At 52.7% G+C, this 19709-nt stretch overlaps 2 protein-coding genes across 4 annotated transcripts in view; both read left to right on the top strand.

The window, feature by feature from the left end:
• The window catches only part of LOC137306496 (pyruvate carboxylase, mitochondrial-like), a 1155436-nt gene extending 1149375 nt beyond the window's left edge, over positions 1-6061 (top strand). For all 3 annotated transcript variants that reach the window (XM_067975757.1, XM_067975758.1, XM_067975759.1), the window contains 2 exons: positions 1258-1398; positions 5409-6061. In XM_067975757.1, the coding sequence (XP_067831858.1) occupies positions 1258-1398; positions 5409-5657 (390 nt within the window). In that variant the 3' untranslated portion in view covers positions 5658-6061. The remainder of the gene's footprint in view (positions 1-1257; positions 1399-5408) is intronic.
• A 99-nt stretch (positions 6062-6160) lies between these two features.
• On the top strand, positions 6161-19439 carry LOC137306374 (calphotin-like). The gene is made up of 3 exons (XM_067975529.1): positions 6161-8007; positions 9907-10099; positions 19142-19439. Exons 1-3 carry the CDS (start codon positions 6639-6641, stop codon positions 19437-19439), a joined length of 1860 nt encoding a protein of 619 aa, XP_067831630.1. The 5' UTR covers positions 6161-6638.
• The last annotated feature ends 270 nt before the right edge of the window (positions 19440-19709 follow it).

Raw genomic sequence — 19709 nt, 5'->3', positions numbered from 1 at the left:
ACATGGGAACAACACCACCTGCACGTTCCCCTCCAAGTCACACACCATCCCGACTTGGAAATATATCGGCCGTTCCTTCATCGCCGCTGGGTCAAAATCCTGGAACTCCCTTCCTAACAGCACTGTGGGAGAACCTTCACCACACGGACTGCAGCGGTTCAAGAAGGCGGCTCACCACCACCTTCTCAAGGGGCAATTAGGGATGGCCAATAAATGCCGGCCTCGCCAGCGACGCCCACATCCCACGGACTAATTTTAAAAAAAATAATCTCTATTTGTGCAATTAATTCATCTATCTTGATACGAATGCTCTGTGCATTCAGGTAAAGAGCTTTTAATTTTGACTTTTCACCATTTTTCCCCACTTTGACCCTACTTATTGTTGCACTATTATTGGTAAACTCTCTGTCCCTCCCTGCCGCACTCTGCTTATCTTTACCCAAGTCGCTACACTGTTCTATTGTCTTAACTTTTCTCATTAGATTTCTAAATTTCCCCTCACCTGCTCCCCCCCCACTCCCTTTTGTAGTTTAAAGCCCTGTCTACAGCCCTAGTTAGTCGATTTGCCAGGACACTGGTCCCAGCCTGGTTTAAGTGGAGCCCGTCCCAGTGGAAGAGCTCCCTCTTTCCCCAGTACTGGCGCCAGTGCCTCATGAATTGAAACCCCTGTCTCCCACACCACTCTTTGAGTCACACATTCAACCCTCTAATCTATTTGTCCCTTATGCCAATTTGGTTCATGTTATGGCACTTCAGTTGCTCATCCAAGTACTTTTGAAATGAGTTGAGGGTTTCTGCCTCTACCACCCTCTCGGGCAGTGAGTTCCAGACCCCCACCACCCTCTGGGTGAAAAAATCTCTCCTCAGCTCCCCTCTAATCCTTCCACCAATTACTTTAAATCTACGCCCCCCTGGTCACTGATCCCTCTGCTAAGGGAAATAGGTCCTCTCTATCCACTCTATCGAGTCCAGTCGTAATTTTGTACATCTCAATTATAGACCTCGAATTTATGGGGACGGAAAGAAAGAGATAGAGAGATGAATAGAGAGAGAGAGATTGAATGCGAGGTATAGATAGATAGAAAGTGGAAGAGAAATGATAAATGTATCAGCGAGATAATTAGAGCGATGTAGAGATAGACAGAAGGGAAGCCAAGCCAAGCACAGATCCCTGGGAGACCACTTCACCCACAACATGAGGTGGAAATTTCCTGCAGTTTAAGAGTTATTGAGGTGCTACGGCCTTTTCTTTTGCAGGTTGAGTTGGAACGAGGTAAAATTCTCCACATCAAGGCCCTGGCGCTCGGTGACCTCAACATGGCTGGGCAGAGGGAGGTGTTCTTCGAATTGAACGGGCAGTTACGTTCGGTCCTGGTCAAGGACACTCAGGCCATGAAGGTAAGGGAGCAGAGCTTTCAGAAGGCGGAGGTCAGAGTGCGCCGCCAGTGTTGGCTGCGCTAGTATCTACCTGAATGAGGACGCAGTTAAAGGCAGGGATCATAAGAAACAGGAGCGGGAGTAGGCCATACGGCCCCTCGAGCCTGGCTCCGCCATTCAATCAGATCACGGCTGATCTTCGACCTCAACTCCACTTTCCCGCCCGATCCCTTAATTCCCCTCGAGTCCAAAAATCAACGACTCAGCATCCACAGCCCTCTGGGGTAGAGAATTCCAAAGATTCACAACCCTCTGAGTGAAGAAATTCCTCCTCATCTCAGTCTTGGATGGCCGACCCCTTATCCTGAGACGATGACCCCTAGTTCTAGACTCTCCAGCCATGGGGAAACCAACCTCTCAGCGTCGACCCTGTCAAGCCCTCATAGAAACTTGTATCAAATTCTTAAACTGTTGCAGTGGGATTTGAATGCACGTCCTACATTATTAGGCCGGGCCTCTGGATTACTGGTCTAGTAACCTAACCAGTTCACTACCTTACCCAATTGGGGCAACGACCGAGCTGAGGTCACACAGGGATCCCTGGAACGTGCTTGCAATCGGGGGTATGGAACAACTGCGGGTAAATGGAGTTGGGGTGCAGATCGGTCAGGACCTGAATGCATGGCGGAACAGGCCCGACGGGCTGAATGGCCTCCTCCCGTTCCTGTGTTGCTATCTTCCCCTGCAACGGGCTCCATCCCACTTACGGGGATCAGGGAGCTGCGACTGAATGAATGAGATTTCATTTACATATCACCTCCTCACATCTCTTGAGCTCCATAATCCCCATAGATGTTGGTTGAGGCATAGATTTTGGCCAGGGCCCCTGCTCAGTTGGTAGTCAGGAGGTCGTGGGTTCGAGCCCCCACTCCAGAGACTTGAGCCCCACAATCCAGGCCGACACCCCCGGTGCCGGTACCGAGGGAGCGCCGCACTGTCGGAGGCGCCGTCTTTCGGATGAGACGTTAAACCGAGGCCCCGTCTGCCCCTCTCAGGTAGCGTAGTGGTTATGTTACTGGGCTAGTAATCCAGAGGCCTGGACTAAAATCCAGAGTCATGAGTTCAAATCCCGCCACGGCGGCTGGCGAATTTAAATTCAATTAATTAAATAAAAAATCTGGAATTAAAATACTAGTATCAGTAATGATGGCCATGAAACTACCGGATTGTCGTAAAAACCCATCTGGTTCACTAATGTCCTTTAGGGAAGGAAACCTGCCGTCCTTACCCGGTCTGGTCTATATGTGACTCCAGACCCACAGCAATGTGGTTGATTCTTAATTGCCCTCTGAAATGGCCTAGCAAGCCACTCAGTTGTAAAAAAAATCTCGCTAGGGATGGGCAATAAATGCCGGCCTTGCCAGCGACGCCCACATCCCGTGAACGAATAAAAAAAAAAAAATCCCACGGCCACTATTGGAAGAAGAGTTCTCCCCGGTGTCCTGGGGGCCGATATTTATCCCTCAACCAACATCATTAAAAAACAGAGTGCCTGGTCATTATCGCTTTTGCTGTTTGTGGGATCTTGCTGTGCGCACATTGGCTGCCGCGTTTCCTACATTACAACAGTGACTACACTTCGAAAAGTGCTTCATTGGCTGTAAAGCGCTTTGGGACGTCCCGATGGTTGTGAAAAGGCGCCATATAAATGCAGGTCTCTCTTCCTTTACGCAGACAAACATGGCCTGCCACATCACGCTGAGTAAGATCCCATAAACAGCAACGGGATGAACGAGGAGGGAGCACTCCCCATTTCAAATCGTGCTGCGGGAACCATCCTCACCTAAATAACAGACGCAGCCTGGAGGCCGAGGGGCTGAAGCCAGGCGGAGTGGGGAATGAAATACTCACAGTGGACGGAGACTGCGCTCTGTGTGTTTTGGTAGCACAGCGCTCTCCGGGCCAATATGCTCATGGGCCCTGCATCTGGTTCTGGTTTCCTGGATGGCTCGGGCACACCCCTGGTACAGCGCTGCCCCCTAGTGCCCGGGAGCAGGGGCAGGCGAGTCTGTCTCACCGTGCAGTGCCAGCAAAGTTTAAATCGAGTCTGGCTGCCTCTCACTGAGGGGAGCGGGTTTCAGGACCGCCATGATATCCCGTGAGCTTCTCACTCTGCTGCCCCCCACCCCGTATCCTAACTCGCGCCAAGCCCCGTTCACCCGTCACCCCCTGCGCTCGCTGGACCTACACTGGCTCCCGGTCCGGGAACGCCTCGATTTTAAAACTCTCATCCTTGTTTTCAAATCCCTCCATGGCCCTCGCTCCCCCCCCTCCCTATCTCTGTAACCTCCTCCAGCCCCTACAACCCTCTGCGTTCCTCCGATTCTGGCCTCTTGCTCATCCCCGATTTCCATCGCTCCACCATTGGCGGCCGTGCCTTCAGCTGCCCGGGCCCTACGCTCTGGAATTCCCTCCCTAAACCTCTCCGCCTCTCTCTCTCTCCTCCTTTAAGACGATCCTTAAAACCTACCTCTTTGACCAAGCTTTTGGTCGCCTGTCCTGAGATCTCCTCATGTGGCTCGGTGTCAGAATTTTGTTCGATAATCGCTCCTGTGAGCGGCCTTGGGACGTTTTATTACGTTAAAGGCGCTATATAAACGCGGGTTGTGACCCCACTGGGAGATTCAGTCTGTGATTAGCCAGATGTTTCTCTGCGTTAAACATCTCCCTGTTGTAAGTGATGAATTTCCTTGCAATCTGTGATATCAAAAGCTGAGGGGCTCTGAGCAGGTTCAAACGCTGCTTAAAACCTAGAGCCCATTGAAGCAGGGAGGGGACAATGCCGAGTCAGTTATTGGTGTGCGAGGGATCACAGGCCGAGCTGTCGCGCTTTCGCCTGCGATGGTTTGACAACATTTGGTCTGCGAGCAGCCGCATTCCTGCAAGACAATTCCTCCAATTCAAAGCAAAAGGGACCGGTGATTCCTGCCGGGGATTCCTGGCGGGAATCGGGCCCCCTGGAGGCTTCGGGAGTTAAAATCTCTCAGGGGCCCGGTTATTGTTGCCTTCCCCGGACCCCACGCACAGAAGCCGATAAAATCAGGGCCAGAGCGTTAGAGAGTCATAGAGCTCCCCCCCCCCCCGACCCCCCCCCCCCATTCCCCCACCCCGCCCGGCCAAAAAAAACTGAAAGTGTTTAGTGGAGTGCATATATCGAACTGTAAGGGGGAACGTGCCGAATAAAGTAATTAACTTCCCTTATTGCATTTTTTCTCCCCCCTAATTTGCCCCCTTCCAAGGCACCAGCTCTCAGGCCTTGGGACACTTCCTTGATACCTTGCCCAGGTGGCCGTTTGTGAGCCGGGACAGTGAGGGGCAGCAGGCTATTCAACCGTGGGAGTGGGGCGGAGAGGAGGGTGCCTTTCACCACCTCAGGACGTCCCAAAAACCCTTTACAGCCAATGAAGTACTTTTCGAAGTGTAGTCACTGTTGTAATGGAGGAAACGCGGCAGCCGATTTGCGCACAGCAAGATCCCACAAACAGCAACGTGATAACGGCCAGATCGTGTGTTTTTTTTTAGTGATGTTGGTTGAGGGATAAATATCGGCCCAGGACACCAGGGAGAACTCCCCCCCCTGCTCTTCTTCCAATAGCGGCCGTGGGGTCTTTTACGTCCACCTGAGAGGGGGCAGACGGGGCCCTCGGTTTAACGTCTCCTCCGAAAGACGGCACTCCCTCAGTACCGGCACTGGGAGTGTCGGCCTGGATTGTGGGGCTCGAGTCTCTGGAGTGGGGCTCGAACCCACGACCTTCTGACTCGGAGCAGAGAGAGAGAGAGAGAGAGAGAGACCCACTGTGCCAGGGGGCAGATTATGTGTTCTCCCCTCTTGCCCATGTGACTCCAGCTAATGCACGTTCAAACGTGTGCAGGGAGGGGGGGCTGCAGTTGAGATGACAGCACTGTGAGGCATCGTACGCTGTGTAACCACTCCTGCTCTCTCTCTCTCTCTCTCTCTCTCTCTCTCGCAGGAAATGCACTTCCACCCCAAAGCCCTGAAGGACGTCAAGGGCCAGATTGGAGCGCCAATGCCCGGCAAAGTGGTCGACATCAAAGTGAAGGAGGGCAGCCGGATTGAGAAGGGCAAGCAGCTCTGCGTGCTGAGCGCCATGAAGATGGAGACGGTGGTGAACTCGCCGATGTCTGGCACCATCAAGAAGATCTACGTCACTCGCGATATGCACCTGGAGGGCGACGACCTGATCCTGCTGATTGAGTAGCACACTTCGCTGTGCTTTTCGCATTCAAGTCTTATTAAAACATCCTCGGGGAATCAACCCCTCCCAACACCCCCCCCCTCTGCCTCCCGACTCCTTAGTTTAACGTTAGTTAAGGCAGCGGGAGTCGGGGCCGGTTAACTTAACATTTACCGCGCGGAAGGCACAAAATGCAACGGGACTTGTTGGTTTTTTGAAGCCTCCTCCTCTTAAAGTGACAGCCTCCTCCTCTTAAAGTGACAGCCTCACTTGACCTGTGTTCCATACTGTGGCCCGTTGGGTTTGTATATAGGATATTGTCATATATCCTTTAACCCCTAATAGTTCAAGGACTGGAAAACATTAAAACGTCTGGTTAATATTTTGTATTAAAGCAAGTCAATGAGATAATAAAACTCAGCCCCTTACCTGCAGTGTATGTGAGATATCGGCACCGATTGTACTCACGTACTAAGGACTCCTTCAGGAGATCGCAAGGCCAGAAAAGCTCTCTGGAGCCCCGGTGTCTGTACCTTGTACGGTGACGCCATTACTTCATAACTTGTTCTGGTCAATCTCCCTTCAACGAGTCTGCACAATAAGAATGCAGTAATGAGAAACTACAGCTCATCCATAACACAAACCTGTCCATCCCGCACCTGACTCATTCCCGATCTCTCCCCGCGGCTCCAGCCCTGGCCTTCCACTAATCTCTGGATATATATTGTAAGAACTATTCGACCTGGTAAACACAGGGCCCCCAGACGCTTATGTGTTTCTTACTTTGCCTTTCTCCTCCGGTGATCAATCGGCAGAGCCTGAGAACTGTTAATGATCCATTAATCAGTCTCCCGCTCTCTCCGCAGTGCCGGGCTGCCCCGCTTTTTCCCGTTTGATCGATGACTCCCCTTTCTGACCGTATTTAAATAAATCGATTGGATTTACAATGATCGCACCTCCTCCAGTTTGCCCCTTTCACCTCCTCTCTTGTTGCAGGAGGCTGAGATGGTACGAATCCTTCTCCCCACTGCTCTGTTATGGAATGCCCAGCACTCTACCCCTGTCCTGGCATCCCCCTCCTCCCTGTGCCCCTGTACCCTCTCCCCCCTGCACCCCCGTCCTCCCTGTGCCCCTGTACCCTCTCCCCCCTGCACCCCCTCCTCCCTGTGCCCCTGTACCCTCTCCCCCCCTGCATCCCCCTCCTCCCTGTGCCCCTGTACCCGCTGCCCTGTACCCCCTCCTCCCCCGTACCCCTTTGCCCTCTCCTCCCTGTGGCCCTGCACTGCCGCGATACGGCCCCCAGTAATGCTACGTCCCCCAGTAATGGTACGGCCCCCGGTAATGGTACTGCCCCTGGTAACGGTACGGCCCCTGGTAACGGTACTGCCCCTGGTAACGGTACGGCCCCTGGTAATGGTACTGCCCCTGGTAACGGTACTGCCCCTGGTAACGGTACGGCCCCTGGTAATGGTACTGCCCCTGGTAACGGTACGGCCCCTGGTAACGGTACTGCCCCTGGTAACGGTACTGCCCCTGGTAATGGTACTGCCCCTGGTAACGGTACGGCCCCTGGTAATGGTACGGCCCCCGGTAACAATATTGCCCCCGGTAATGGTACTGCCCCTAGTAACGGTACAGCCCCTGGTAATGGTACTGCCCCTGGTAACGGTACGGCCCCTGGTAATGGTACGGCCCCCGGTAACAATATTGCCCCCGGTAATGGTACGGCCCCCGGTAACGGTACGGCCCCTAGTAACGGTACGGCCCCTGGTAATGGTACTGCCCCTGGTAACGGTACGGCCCCTGGTAATGGTACGGCCCCCGGTAACAATATTGCCCCCGGTAATGGTACGGCCCCCGGTAACGGTACGGCCCCTGGTAACGGTACTGCCCCTAATAACGGTACAGCCCCTGGTAACGGTACTGCCCCTGGTAACGGTACGGCCCCTAGTAACGGTACAGCCCCTGGTAACGGTACGGCCCCTGGTAACGGTACGGCCCCTGGTAACGGTACGGCCCCTGGTAATGGTACTGCCCCCGGTAACAATATTGCCCCCGGTAACGGTACGGCCCCCGGTAACGGTACGGCCCCCGGTAATGGTACGGCCCCCGGTAACGGTACGGCCCCCGGTAACAATATTGCCCCCGGTAACGGTACGGCCCCCGGTAACGGTACGTTCCCAGGTAACGATACTGCCCCCGGTAACGGTACGGCCCCCAGTAATGTTACATCACCCGGTAATGGTACGGCCCCCGGTAACGGTACTGCCCGTTCCTAGTGAAGATCGTGGCCCCTGCACTCCTATCGCCATCCGTTGCCCTGCACTAACTGTGCAAACTCACAACTGGGGGCATGCACCACACTCTGGGGGGGGTGGGGGTGGGCATTCTGTTACTCTGGGGGGACAGCGGTCACTCTGGGGGTGGACAGGTCACTCTGGGGGATGGACACTGGTCACTCTCGAGAGTGGACACTGGTCACTCTGGGAGTGGACACTGGTCACTCTGGGGAGTGGACACTGGTCACTCTCGAGGGTGGACACTGGTCACTCTGTAGGGGGACACTGGTCACTCTGGGGGTGGACACTGGTCACTCTGTAGGGGGACACTGGTCATTCTGGGGGTGGACACTGGTCACTCTGTAGGGGGACACTGCATTCTGGGGGTGGACACTGGTCACTCTGGGGTTGGACACTGGTCACTCTGTAGGGGGACACTGGTCACTCTGAGAGTGGACACTGGTCACTCTGGGGTTGGACACTGGTCACTCTGTAGGGGGACACTGGTCACTCTGGGGAGTGGACACTGGTCACTCTGTAGGGAGACACTGGTCACTCTGGGTGTGGACACTGGTCACTCTAGGAGTGGACACTGGTCACTCTGCAAGGGAGACACTGGTCACTCTGGAAGTGGACATTGGTCACTCTGGGGGTGGTCACTGGTCACTCTGGGGAGTGGACACTGGTCACTCTCGAGGGTGGACACTGGTCACTCTGTAGGGGGACACTGGTCACTCTGTAGGGGGACACTGGTCACTCTGGGGTTGGACACTGGTCACTCTGTAGGGGGACACTGGTCACTCTGGGGAGTGGACACTGGTCACTCTGTAGGGAGACACTGGTCACTCTGGGAGTGGACACTGGTCACTCTGTAGGGGGACACTGGTCACTCTGGGGAGTGGACACTGGTCACTCTAGGAGTGGACACTGGTCACTCTGTAGGGGGACACTGGTCACTCTGGGAGTGGACACTGGTCACTCTGGGGAGTGGACACTGGTCACTCTGTAGGGGGACACTGGTCACTCTGGGGGTGGACACTGGTCACTCTGGGGTTGGACACTGGTCACTCTGTAGGGGGACACTGGTCACTCTGGGGAGTGGACACTGGTCACTCTGTAGGGAGACACTGGTCACTCTGGGAGTGGACACTGGTCACTCTGCAAGGGAGACACTGGTCACTCTGGAAGTGGACATTGGTCACTCTGGGAGTGGACACTGGTCACTCTGTAGGGGGACACTGGTCACTCTGGAAGTGGACACTGGTCACTCTGGGAGTGGACACTGGTCACTCTGTAGGGGGACACTGGTCACTCTGAGGGTGGACACTGGTCACTCTGGAAGTGGACACTGGTAACTCTGTAGGGGGACACTGGTCATTCTGGGGGTGGACACTGGTCATTCTGGGGGTGGACACTGGTCACTCTGTAGGGGGACACTGGTCACTCTGGGGGTGGACACTGGTCATTCTGGGGGTGGACACTGGTCACTCTGTAGGGGGACACTGGTCACTCTGGGAGTGGACACTGGTCATTCTGGGGGTGGACACTGGTCACTCTGAGGGTGGACACTGGTCACTCTGGGAGTGGACACTGGTCACTCTGAGGGTGGACACTGGTCACTCTGAGAACTGTACCCATGACCTGTGCCACAAGGATCATTATTTACCAATAAGAAAGGGAAAAGCTGGGAACTCATGGAAATCTGAAGCAATAAGCCGTAGCCCTGGGACACACGGCCTGGTGTCAGTACCTTGGACACCCAGTCAGAGCCCGTGTATAAAACCCTCCCCTGATAATCTCCCCGTGCGTCAAGCACAGGCAATTCCATGGCGTCCTCATCCGGCATTGCCTGGGGCTAACGTACCAAGTGATGGAGACTGGCCAGTGCCCAAACTCTCTCTGCTAAACCCCACTGCCCCCCCACCCTGAGATCAATACAGTCCCGTTACACTCTGCCTTTCCTTTCTGAAACTGCATGTTTTGGTTGCCGGCAGTTCAGGTACGAGCAGCTAGGCAGGAGTGCGGAGATACCCTGGGTGGCCTGGGCATTGGGTACCATCGTGCCAGGCTCTGTACCCCTGCCACTAACGGCTGGGAGATCAATTATCCGACTGGGGGGCTCAACAGGTTGCCTGCGGAATTCTTCATCTCATGTGTCTTAATGCATCTCAATATCTACTGCACAAGGTTGGTGAGGGGAATCGAGAGACTGGAATTGAAATCACTCGCAGGGACACACACCGAGCCAGGAGTTAACAGCGTTTTAATGGGCGATGTCGGGCAGCGAGGCCTTGTGACTCCCCTCTCACTACCTCCTCTTGCCCCTCTGCCAACTGGCCCCAGCCTTCCTTTGTTTGCAGAACGATGCTCCGCGCGCTCGATAAGCATATCGTGGACCGGAAGGCGCGTCTCCCTGTGACGCGGCGGGGGGGGGGAGAAAGCAACCCTCAGGAGCGACCTCTGGGACCGTGGAGCCAGCAACGAGACGCTCGAGACTGTCTCGGAGATCGCTAAATGCCGACCGCCCTTTGCATCGGACGGCTCGGTGCGCTGTGTTGGAGACGGGAGTTCAGTGTTAATACAGTGCACCTGTCGGGATGCGATGTTAATACAGACCTTTAATCACTCGCAGTGCTGCTTTACGAGCGACCCTGTGTCAGATTTTGGCAGGGTTTTAATGCTGCTTAGAAGTAAACGGGAAAAGCAACACACACAATGTTGTACGTTGACACAGATTCAGGAATGCGAATGCATTGTAATATCAGCAATAAAAAGGACTTCATACAAAGTAGGTGCCGTGTTGGTTCAGTGCCGATTGGAGAGGTAACATCAGCCAGGGACATACATACATACATACGAATTAAGAGCAGGAGTAGGCCATTCGGCCCCTCTGCCATTTGATAAGATCCTTGCCGATCTGATTGTGACCTCAACCCTACTTTCCCGTCTACCTTTGACCCCCTTGTTAATCAGGAATCTATCTAACTCAGCCTTAAAAAGATTCAGTGGCCCTGCCTCCACCGCTCTCTGGGGAAGGGAGTTCCACAGGCTCACCACCCTCTGAGAGAAAAAAATTCTCCTCATCTCCGTCTTAAATGGGAGACCCTTTATTTTTAAACTGTGGTCCCCGAGTTCTAGTCTCTCCCACAAGGGGAAACATCCTCTCAGCGTCTGCCCCTTCTAGTCTCCTTAGGATCTTATATGTTTCAATAAGATCACCTCTCATTCTTCTAAACTCCAGTGTGTCCAGGCCCGACTTGTCCAACCTTTCCTCATAAGATAAACCCCCTCATCCCAGGAATCAGTCCAAACATGGACAAAAGAGCTGAATTCCAGAGGTGAGGTGAGAGTGACTGCCCTTGACATCAAGGCAGCATTTGACCGAGTGTGGCACCAAGGAGCCCGAGTAAAATTGAAGTCAGTGGGAATCAGGGGGAAAACTCTCCAGTGGCTGGAGTCGTACCTAGCACAAAGGAAGATGGTAGTGGTTGTTGGAGGCCAATCATCTCAGCCCCAGGGCATTGCTGCAGGAGTTCCTCAGGGCAGTGTCCTAGGCCCAACCATCTTCAGCTGATTCATCAATGACCTTCCCTCCATCATAAGGTCATAAATGGGGATGTTCGCTGATGATTGCACAGTGTTCAGTTCCATTCGCAACCCCTCAAATAATGAAGCAGTCCGAGCCTGCATGCAGCAAGACCTGGACAACATCCAGGCACGGGCTCATAAGTGGCAAGTAACATTCGTGCCAGACAAGTGCCAGGCAATGACCATCTCCAACAAGAGAGAGTCTAACCACCTCCCCTTGACAGTCAATGGCATTACCATCGCCGAATCCCCCACCATCAACATCCTGGGGGTCACCATTGACCAGAAACTTAACTGGACCAGCCGCATAAATACTGTGGCTACAAGAGCAGGTCAGAGGCTGGGTATTCTGTGGCGTGTGATTCACCTCCTGACTCCCCAAAGCCTTTCCACCATCTACAAGGCACAAGTCAGGAGTGTGATGGAATACTCTCCACTTGCCTGGATGAGTGCAGCTCCAACAACACTCAAGAAGCTCGACACCATCCAGGACAAAGCAGCCCGCTTGATTGGCACCCCATCCACCACCATAAACATTCACTCCCTTCACCACCGGCGCACTGTGGCTGCAGTGTGTACCATCCACAGGATGCACTGCAGCAACTCGCCAAGGCTTCTTCGACAGCACCTCCCAAACCCACGACCTCTACCACCTAGAAGGACAAGAGCAGCAGGCGCATGGGAACAACACCACCTGCACGTTCCCCTCCAAGTCACACACCATCCCGACTTGGAAATATATCGGCCGTTCCTTCATCGTCGATGGGTCAAAATCCTGGAACTCCCTTCCTAACAGCACTGTGGGAGAACCTTCACCACACGGACTGCAGCGGCTCAAGAAGGCGGCTCACCACCACCTTCTCAAGGGCAATTAGGGATGGGCAATAAATGCTGGCCTCGCCAGCGATGCCCACATCCCATGAACGAATTTTTTAAAAAGTCGAGTGAACCTTCTCTGAACCGCCTCTAAAGCAATTATGTCCTTTCTTAAATAAGGAGACCAAAACTGCACACAGTATTCTCGATGTGGTCTCACCAATGCCCTGTACAACTGTAGCAAAACATCTCTACTTTTATATTCCATTCCCCTTGCAATAAATGACAACATTCCATTTGCCTTCCTAATCACTTGCTGTATCCGCATACTGACTTTCTGTGATTCATGTACAAGGACACCCAGATCCCTCTGTACCTCAGAGTTCTGCAATCTCCATTTAAATAATATACTGCTTTTCTATTCCTCCTGCCAAAGTGGACAAGTTCACATTTTCCCACATTATACTCCATCTGCCAAATTTTTGCCCATTCACTTAACCTGTCTATATCCCTTTGCAGACTCCTTATGTCCTCTTCACAACTTACTTTCCCACCTACCTTTGTGTCATCCGCAAATTAAGCTACCATACATTCGGTCCCTTCATCCAAGTCATTGATATAGATTGTAAATAGTTGAGGCCCCAGCACTGATCCCTGTGGCACTCCACTCGTTACATCTTGCCAACCTGAAAATGACCCATTTATGCCTACTCTCTGTTTCCTGTTAGCTAACCAATCCTTTATCCATGCTAATGTGTTACCCCCTACATCATGAGCTCTTATTTTGTGTAGTAGCCGTTGATGTGGCACCTTGTCAAATGCCTTCTGGAAATCCAAGTACACCACATCCACAGGATCCCCTTTATCCACATTGCTCGTCACTTCCTCAAAGAACTCTAATAAATTAGTCAAGCACGATTTCCCTTTCACAAAGCCGTGTTGACTCTGCCTGATTGCATTGAGATTTTCTAAGTGCCCTGCTATAACCTCCTTAATAATAGATTCTAGCATTTTCCCTATGACAGATGTTAAGCTAACTGGCCTGTAGTTTCCTGCTTTCTGTCTCCCTCCTTTCTTAAATAGAGGAGTTACATTCGCTATTTTCTAATCTGATGAGACCCTTCCAGAATTGGAAAATTAATACCAATGCATCTACTATCTCTGCAGCCACTTCTTTTAAGAGCCTAGGATGAAGACCATCAGGACCTGGGGACTTGTCAGCTTTTAGTTCTAATATTTTTTTCAGAACCCTTTCCCTGGTGATTGCAAATGTTTAAAGTTCCTCCCTCCCTTTCACCTCTTGATTCACAATTATTTCTGGTTATTTGTATCCTCTACAGTGAAGACGGATGCAAAATATCTGTTCAATTCATCCGCCATTTCCTTATTCTCCGTTATTAATTCTCCAGACTCACTCTCTGGAGGACCAACGCTCACTTTACTTACTCTTTTCCTTTTTAAATACCTGTAGAAACTCTTACTATCTGTTTTTATATTTCTAGCTAGCTTTCTCTCGGACTCTAATTTCTCCCTCCTTATTATTCTTTTAGTCGTTCTTTGCTGTTTTTTATATTCTGTCCAATCTTCTGATCTGCCACTAATCTTCGCGGAATTGTATGCTTTTTCTTTCAATTTGATACTATTTTTAACTTCCTTATTAGCCACGGGTGGTATGTCCTTCCCCTGGAGTCTTTCTTTCTCACTGGAATGTATCTTTGCTGAGTGTTATGAAATATCTCATAAAATGTCCCCCACTGCATCTCTACTGACCTATCCCTTAACCTAATTTCCCAGTTCACTTTAGCCAGCTCTGTCTTCATGCCCTCATAATTGCCCTTATTTAAGTTTAAAACACTAGTCTTAGGTTTACTCTTCTCTCCCTCAAACTGAATGCAAAATTCAATCATATTGTGATCACTACTGCCTACAGGATCCTTTACAATGAGGTCATTAATTAATCCTGTCTCATTACACATTACCAGATCTAGAACAGCCTGCTCTCTGGTTGGCTCTAGAACGTGCTGCTCTAAGAAACTGTCCCAAAAGCACTCTATGAACTCATCTTCCAGGCTACCTTTGCCAATCAGATTGTTCCAATCTATATGTAGATTAAAATCACCCATGATTATCGCTGTTCCTTTCTCACAAGCCCCCATTATTTCTTCCTGTATACCCTGTCCTACAGTGTGGTTACTGCCAAGACGAGTTTGTAAAAATAAATACACCCGTATGAAACTTGGAAAATAGGAGCAGGAGTAGGCCATTCGGCCCTTCGAGCCTGCTCCGCCATTCAATATGATCGTGGCTGATCCTCTATCTCAATACCATATTCCCGCTCTCTCCCCATACCCCTTAATCCTTTTGTGTCTAGAAATCTATCCAGCTCCTTCTCAAATATATTCAGTGACTCGGCCTCCACAGCCTTCTGTGGTAGAGAATTCCACAGGTTCACCACCCTCTGAGTGAAGAAATTTCTCCTCATCTCAGTCCTAAATGTCCTACCCCGTATCCTGAGACTGTGACCCCTCGTTCTGGACCCCCCAGTCAGAGGAAACATCCTCCCTGCATCCAGTCTGTCTAGCAGTGAGATTGCCTATGTAAACAGTCGCCTGTCACGGTGTAGTCGCAGTCTCTGGCCAGGAGGTGGCGCTGTGGAGTGAGTCTCTGAAATCTCTCTTCCCCATTCCATCGCCATCTTGTTTCTCTATATTATTCAGCTGGCTCGTATAATAAAGAATTAGAGCTACACAGTGTGTGTTGGGCCGCAACTGAATTCCACCCTTTGGTCAAGAGATGTCCAGCCCTCTCACCTGGATCTCTGCAGTAAATCCCTGCTTCATCACCCTGCCCCCTCACAGTCTGAACACCTTCAGTCGAATTTGGTCAGGTCTGGTTATATTTTCCCCAGCGTTCTCTCCCTCTCCAGATCAGCTTGGCTCGGTCAGTATCACTCTCAATCTCTCGCCTCTGAGTCAGAAGGTCGTGGGTTCGAGCCCCCACTCCAGAGACTTGAGCCCCGTAATCCAGGCCGGCACTCCCGGTGCCGGTACTGAGGGAGCGCCGCACTGTCGGAGGTGCCGTCTCTCTGGGATGAGACGTCTGCCCCTCTCAGGCGGACGTAAAAGATCCCACGGCCACTATTGGAAGAAGAGCAGGGGGGAGTTCTCCCCCGGTGCCCTGAGGCCAAGATTTATCCCTCAACCGACATCACTAAAAACAGATGATCTGGTCATTTACCACACTGCTGTTTGTGGGATCTTGCTGTGCGCAAATCGGTGCAGTGACGACACTTCAAAAGTACTTCATTCTAATCACAGTCACAGGTCGCGAGCCCCATTCCCATCCTGGGGAGCCTGCGAGATCCAGCCACTGAAATCCCACCGGATTTCGAGGTGGTGCCTGAGCAAGCCTGCACTGTTATACGCAGTTTTCCGAAATCCGATCTTTCCTCTGGCTGGTGTTTTGAGATGGTGTCAGAGCCTCAGGGCTGCCTGTTGAAAAACCCTCGCCGGCAATCAGAAGGGAGAGATCAGGCAGAGAGCTCCCTCTGGTGGGGCGTGACGGCTCTGCTCCTGCAATCTGATCCAAGCCCCATTTCACCGAGTGCCCATATCGGTGGGAGATGGACTGCGCGGATCTTAATTAAGAGATGTGGCCGAAACTGCGCCCTGCGCGGAGCCCGGAGCTGCCCCTCGCTCACTGCCCACCTGGTGCCCAGGATACCCTGCCTGGCCTTCCCCCTCACGCCTCATTCCCACGTCCTTGCTCTGTTTAAATCCTCTCGCGGTTAATTCAGTGCTGCGTTCTTTCATATTACGACAGGTATTGGGTCTCCGTCTCACCCGGTCTCACCCAGACTCACTCAGTCTCACCCAGACTCACCCGGTCTCACCCAGACTCACTCAGTCTCACCCAGACTCACCCGGTCTCAGCTAGACTCACCCGGTCTCAGCTAGACTCACCCGGTCTCACCCAGACTCACCCGGTCTCAGCTAGACTCACCCGGTCTCAGCTAGACTCACCCGGTCTCACCCAGACTCACTCAGACTCACCCGGTCTCACCCAGACTCACTCGGTCTCACCCAGACTCACCCGGTCTCAGCTAGACTCACCCGGTCTCAGCTAGACTCACCCGGTCTCAGCGAGACTCACCCGGTCTCACACAGACTCACCCAGTCTCACCCAGATTCACCCGGTCTCACACAGACTCACCCAGTCTCACCCGGTCTCACACAGACTCGCCCGATCTCACTCAGTCTCACCTGATCTCACCCGGTCTCACACAGACTCACCCAGTCTCACCCGGTCTCACACAGACTCACCCAGTCTCACCCGGTCTCACACAGACTCACCCAGTCTCACCCGGTCTCACACAGACTCACCCAGTCTCACCCGGTCTCACACAGACTCACCCAGTCTCACCCGGTCTCACCCAGTCTCACCCGGTCTCACACAGACTCACCCAGTCTCACCCGGTCTCACACAGACTCACCCGGTCTCACCCGGTCTCACACAGTCTCACCCGGTCTCACCCGGTCTCACACAGACTCACCCGGTCTCACACAGACTCGCCCGATCTCACCCGGTCTCACCCAGTCTCACCCGGTCTCACCCAGTCTCACCCGGTCTCACACAGACTCACCCAGTCTCACCCGGTCTCACACAGACTCACCCAGTCTCACCCGGTCTCACACAGACTCACCCGGTCTCACCCGGTCTCACCCAGTCTCACCCGGTCTCACCCAGTCTCACCCGGTCTCACACAGACTCACCCAGTCTCACCCGGTCTCACACAGACTCACCCAGTCTCACCCGGTCTCACACAGACTCACCCAGTCTCACCCGGTCTCACCCAGTCTCACCCGGTCTCACACAGACTCGCCCAGTCTCACCCGGTCTCACACAGACTCACCCAGTCTCACCCGGTCTCACACAGACTCACCCAGTCTCACCCGGTCTCACCCAGTCTCACCCGGTCTCACACAGACTCACCCAGTCTCACCCGGTCTCACACAGACTCACCCAGTCTCACCCGGTCTCACACAGACTCACCCGGTCTCACCCGGTCTCACACAGACTCACCCGGTCTCACCCGGTCTCACACAGACTCACCCGGTCTCACCCAGTATCAGTCAGTCTCGAGGTTTCCCGCTCTCTCCCTCTCCCTCTCTCCCTCTCCCTCTCCCTCTCTCCCTCTCCCTCTCTCCCTCTCCCTTTCCCTCCCAGACAGTGGGAGTTGCTTTTTGCCTTTAAGGAGAGAGGACACTCAGTCGCTGGATTATTGCAGGCTTTTAACGTAGAACTTTACAGCACAGGAGACCATTCGACCCATCGTACCTGTGCGAGCTCTCCACCAGCCCTCTGATTTTGCCCCAGTAGCCTTTAAAATGCTTCTTTTGCCGAATATTTATCCCCTCCCCTTGGAAAAGCTATTTTGGAATCTGCTGTCCATCAGATCGGAGAGTCCATGGCCCGACAGTCCTCTGCTTAAAAAATCTCTCCCGACCTCTCCCTTTGGTTTTTTCTGTTGGTGATCTTAAATTGATCTTAAATTGATCTTAAATCACCTTCAGATAGGGCTAATGACAGTCTGGAAGCAGCTAATGTGCTAAATCCAAGGGCCACTTTCAGAGACTCACAGCTTAATAAACAAACACAATCAATGCCCGACCTCTCGATCTCACTCTCTCTCTGCTGTGAACGGAAACCTGCCTTTGTACGAGAGCCCTCAGTCCCCGAGCTCGTTCCCCGAATCCCAGGGCTGCTCCTCCAGCAAGCAGTCTCCATCACAGCCTTGTGCTGTGTTCACAGAATTACATCCAACGTACAGCACAGAAACAGGCCATTCGGCCCAACTGCTCCATGCTGGTGTTTATGCTCCACACGAGCCTCCTCCCTCCCCTACTTCATCTCACCCTCTCAGCCTATCCTTCCATTCCTTTCTCCCTCATGTGTTTATCCCGCGACCTCTCCCACCTAGAAGGACAAGGGCAGCAGGCACATGGGAACAACACCACCTGCACGTTCCCCTCCGAGTCTCACACCATCCCGACTTGGAAATATATCGGCCGTTCCTTCATCGTCACTGGGTCAAAATCCTGGAACTCCCTTCCTAACGGCACTGTGGGAGAACCTTCACCACACGGACTGCAGCGGTTCAAGAAGGCGGCTCACCACCACCTTCTCAAGGGGCAATTAGGGATGGGCAATAAATGCCGGCCTCGCCAGCGACGCCCACATCCCATGAACGAATAAAAAAAAATCTCGCTTCCCCTTAAATGTATCTATGCTATTCACCTCAACTACTCCTTGTGGGAGCGAGTTCCACATCCTCACCGCTCTCTGGGTAAAGAAGTTTCTCCTGAATTCCCTATTGGATTTATTAGTGACTATCTTATATTTATGGCCCCTAGTTCTGGTCTCCCCCACAATTAGAAACATCTTCTCTACGTCTACCCTATCGAACCCTTTCATAATCTTAAAGACCTCTATCAGGTCACCCCTCAGCCTTCTCTTTTCTAGAGGAAAGATCCCCAGCCTGTTCAATCTTTCCTGATAGTTATAACCTCTCAGTTCTGGTATCATCCTTGTGAATCTTTCTTGCACCTTCTCCAGTGCCTCTATATCCTTTCTATAATATGGAGACCGGAACTGTTCACAATGCTCCAAGTGTGGTCCAACCAAGGTTCTATACAAGTTTAACATAACTTCTCTGCTTTTCAATTCTATCCCTCTAGAAATGAACCCCAGTGCTTGATTTGCCTTTTTTCTGGGCTTATTAACCTGCGTCGCTACTTTTAGTGATTTGTGTATCTGTACCCCCAGATCCCTCTGCTCCTCTATCCCATTTAGCTTACCTGAGCCCGGATGGCCGGCTGTACCCACCAGCGGGCAGATCGAGCATGGAAACAGTGGGTCAGTTGGCATTTGCCTCTCGATGCCTCTCCTGTCAGCTCCAAGAGGCAAAAAAGAGCAGGAGTCAGATGCCAGCTGCCCGGATTGCTCCCGCATGGCAGCCTTGCTCCGATACTCCGTGCCAGCTACAGCCACTGGCACAGAGTGGGCAGAGCTCAGCGTCCGACTTCATCCCACCCTCGGGCTGAAGCAGACGGTGCTGGAATAGTGTGAACGGAGGAGAAGATCAGCTGCCCCCGTAACCTAACTCGCACCGAGTCCCGTTCACCCATCACCCCCCTGTGCTCGTTGACCTACATTGGCTCCCGGTCCGGGAACGCCTCGATTTTAAAATTCTTACCCTTGTTTTCAGATCTCTCCATGGCCCTCGCCACCCCCCTCTCTATCTCTGGAACCTCCTCCAGCCCCTACAACCCTCCGAGATCTCTGCGCTCCTCCAATTCTGGCCTCTTGCCCATCCCCGATTTCCATCGCTCCT

Source organism: Heptranchias perlo, chromosome 43, assembly GCF_035084215.1.
Source record: "Heptranchias perlo isolate sHepPer1 chromosome 43, sHepPer1.hap1, whole genome shotgun sequence".
NCBI classification, from domain to species: Eukaryota; Metazoa; Chordata; class Chondrichthyes; order Hexanchiformes; family Hexanchidae; genus Heptranchias; species Heptranchias perlo.
The sequence above is the reverse complement of the archived record's forward strand: the minus strand, read 5'-3'. Positions and strand labels throughout refer to the sequence as shown.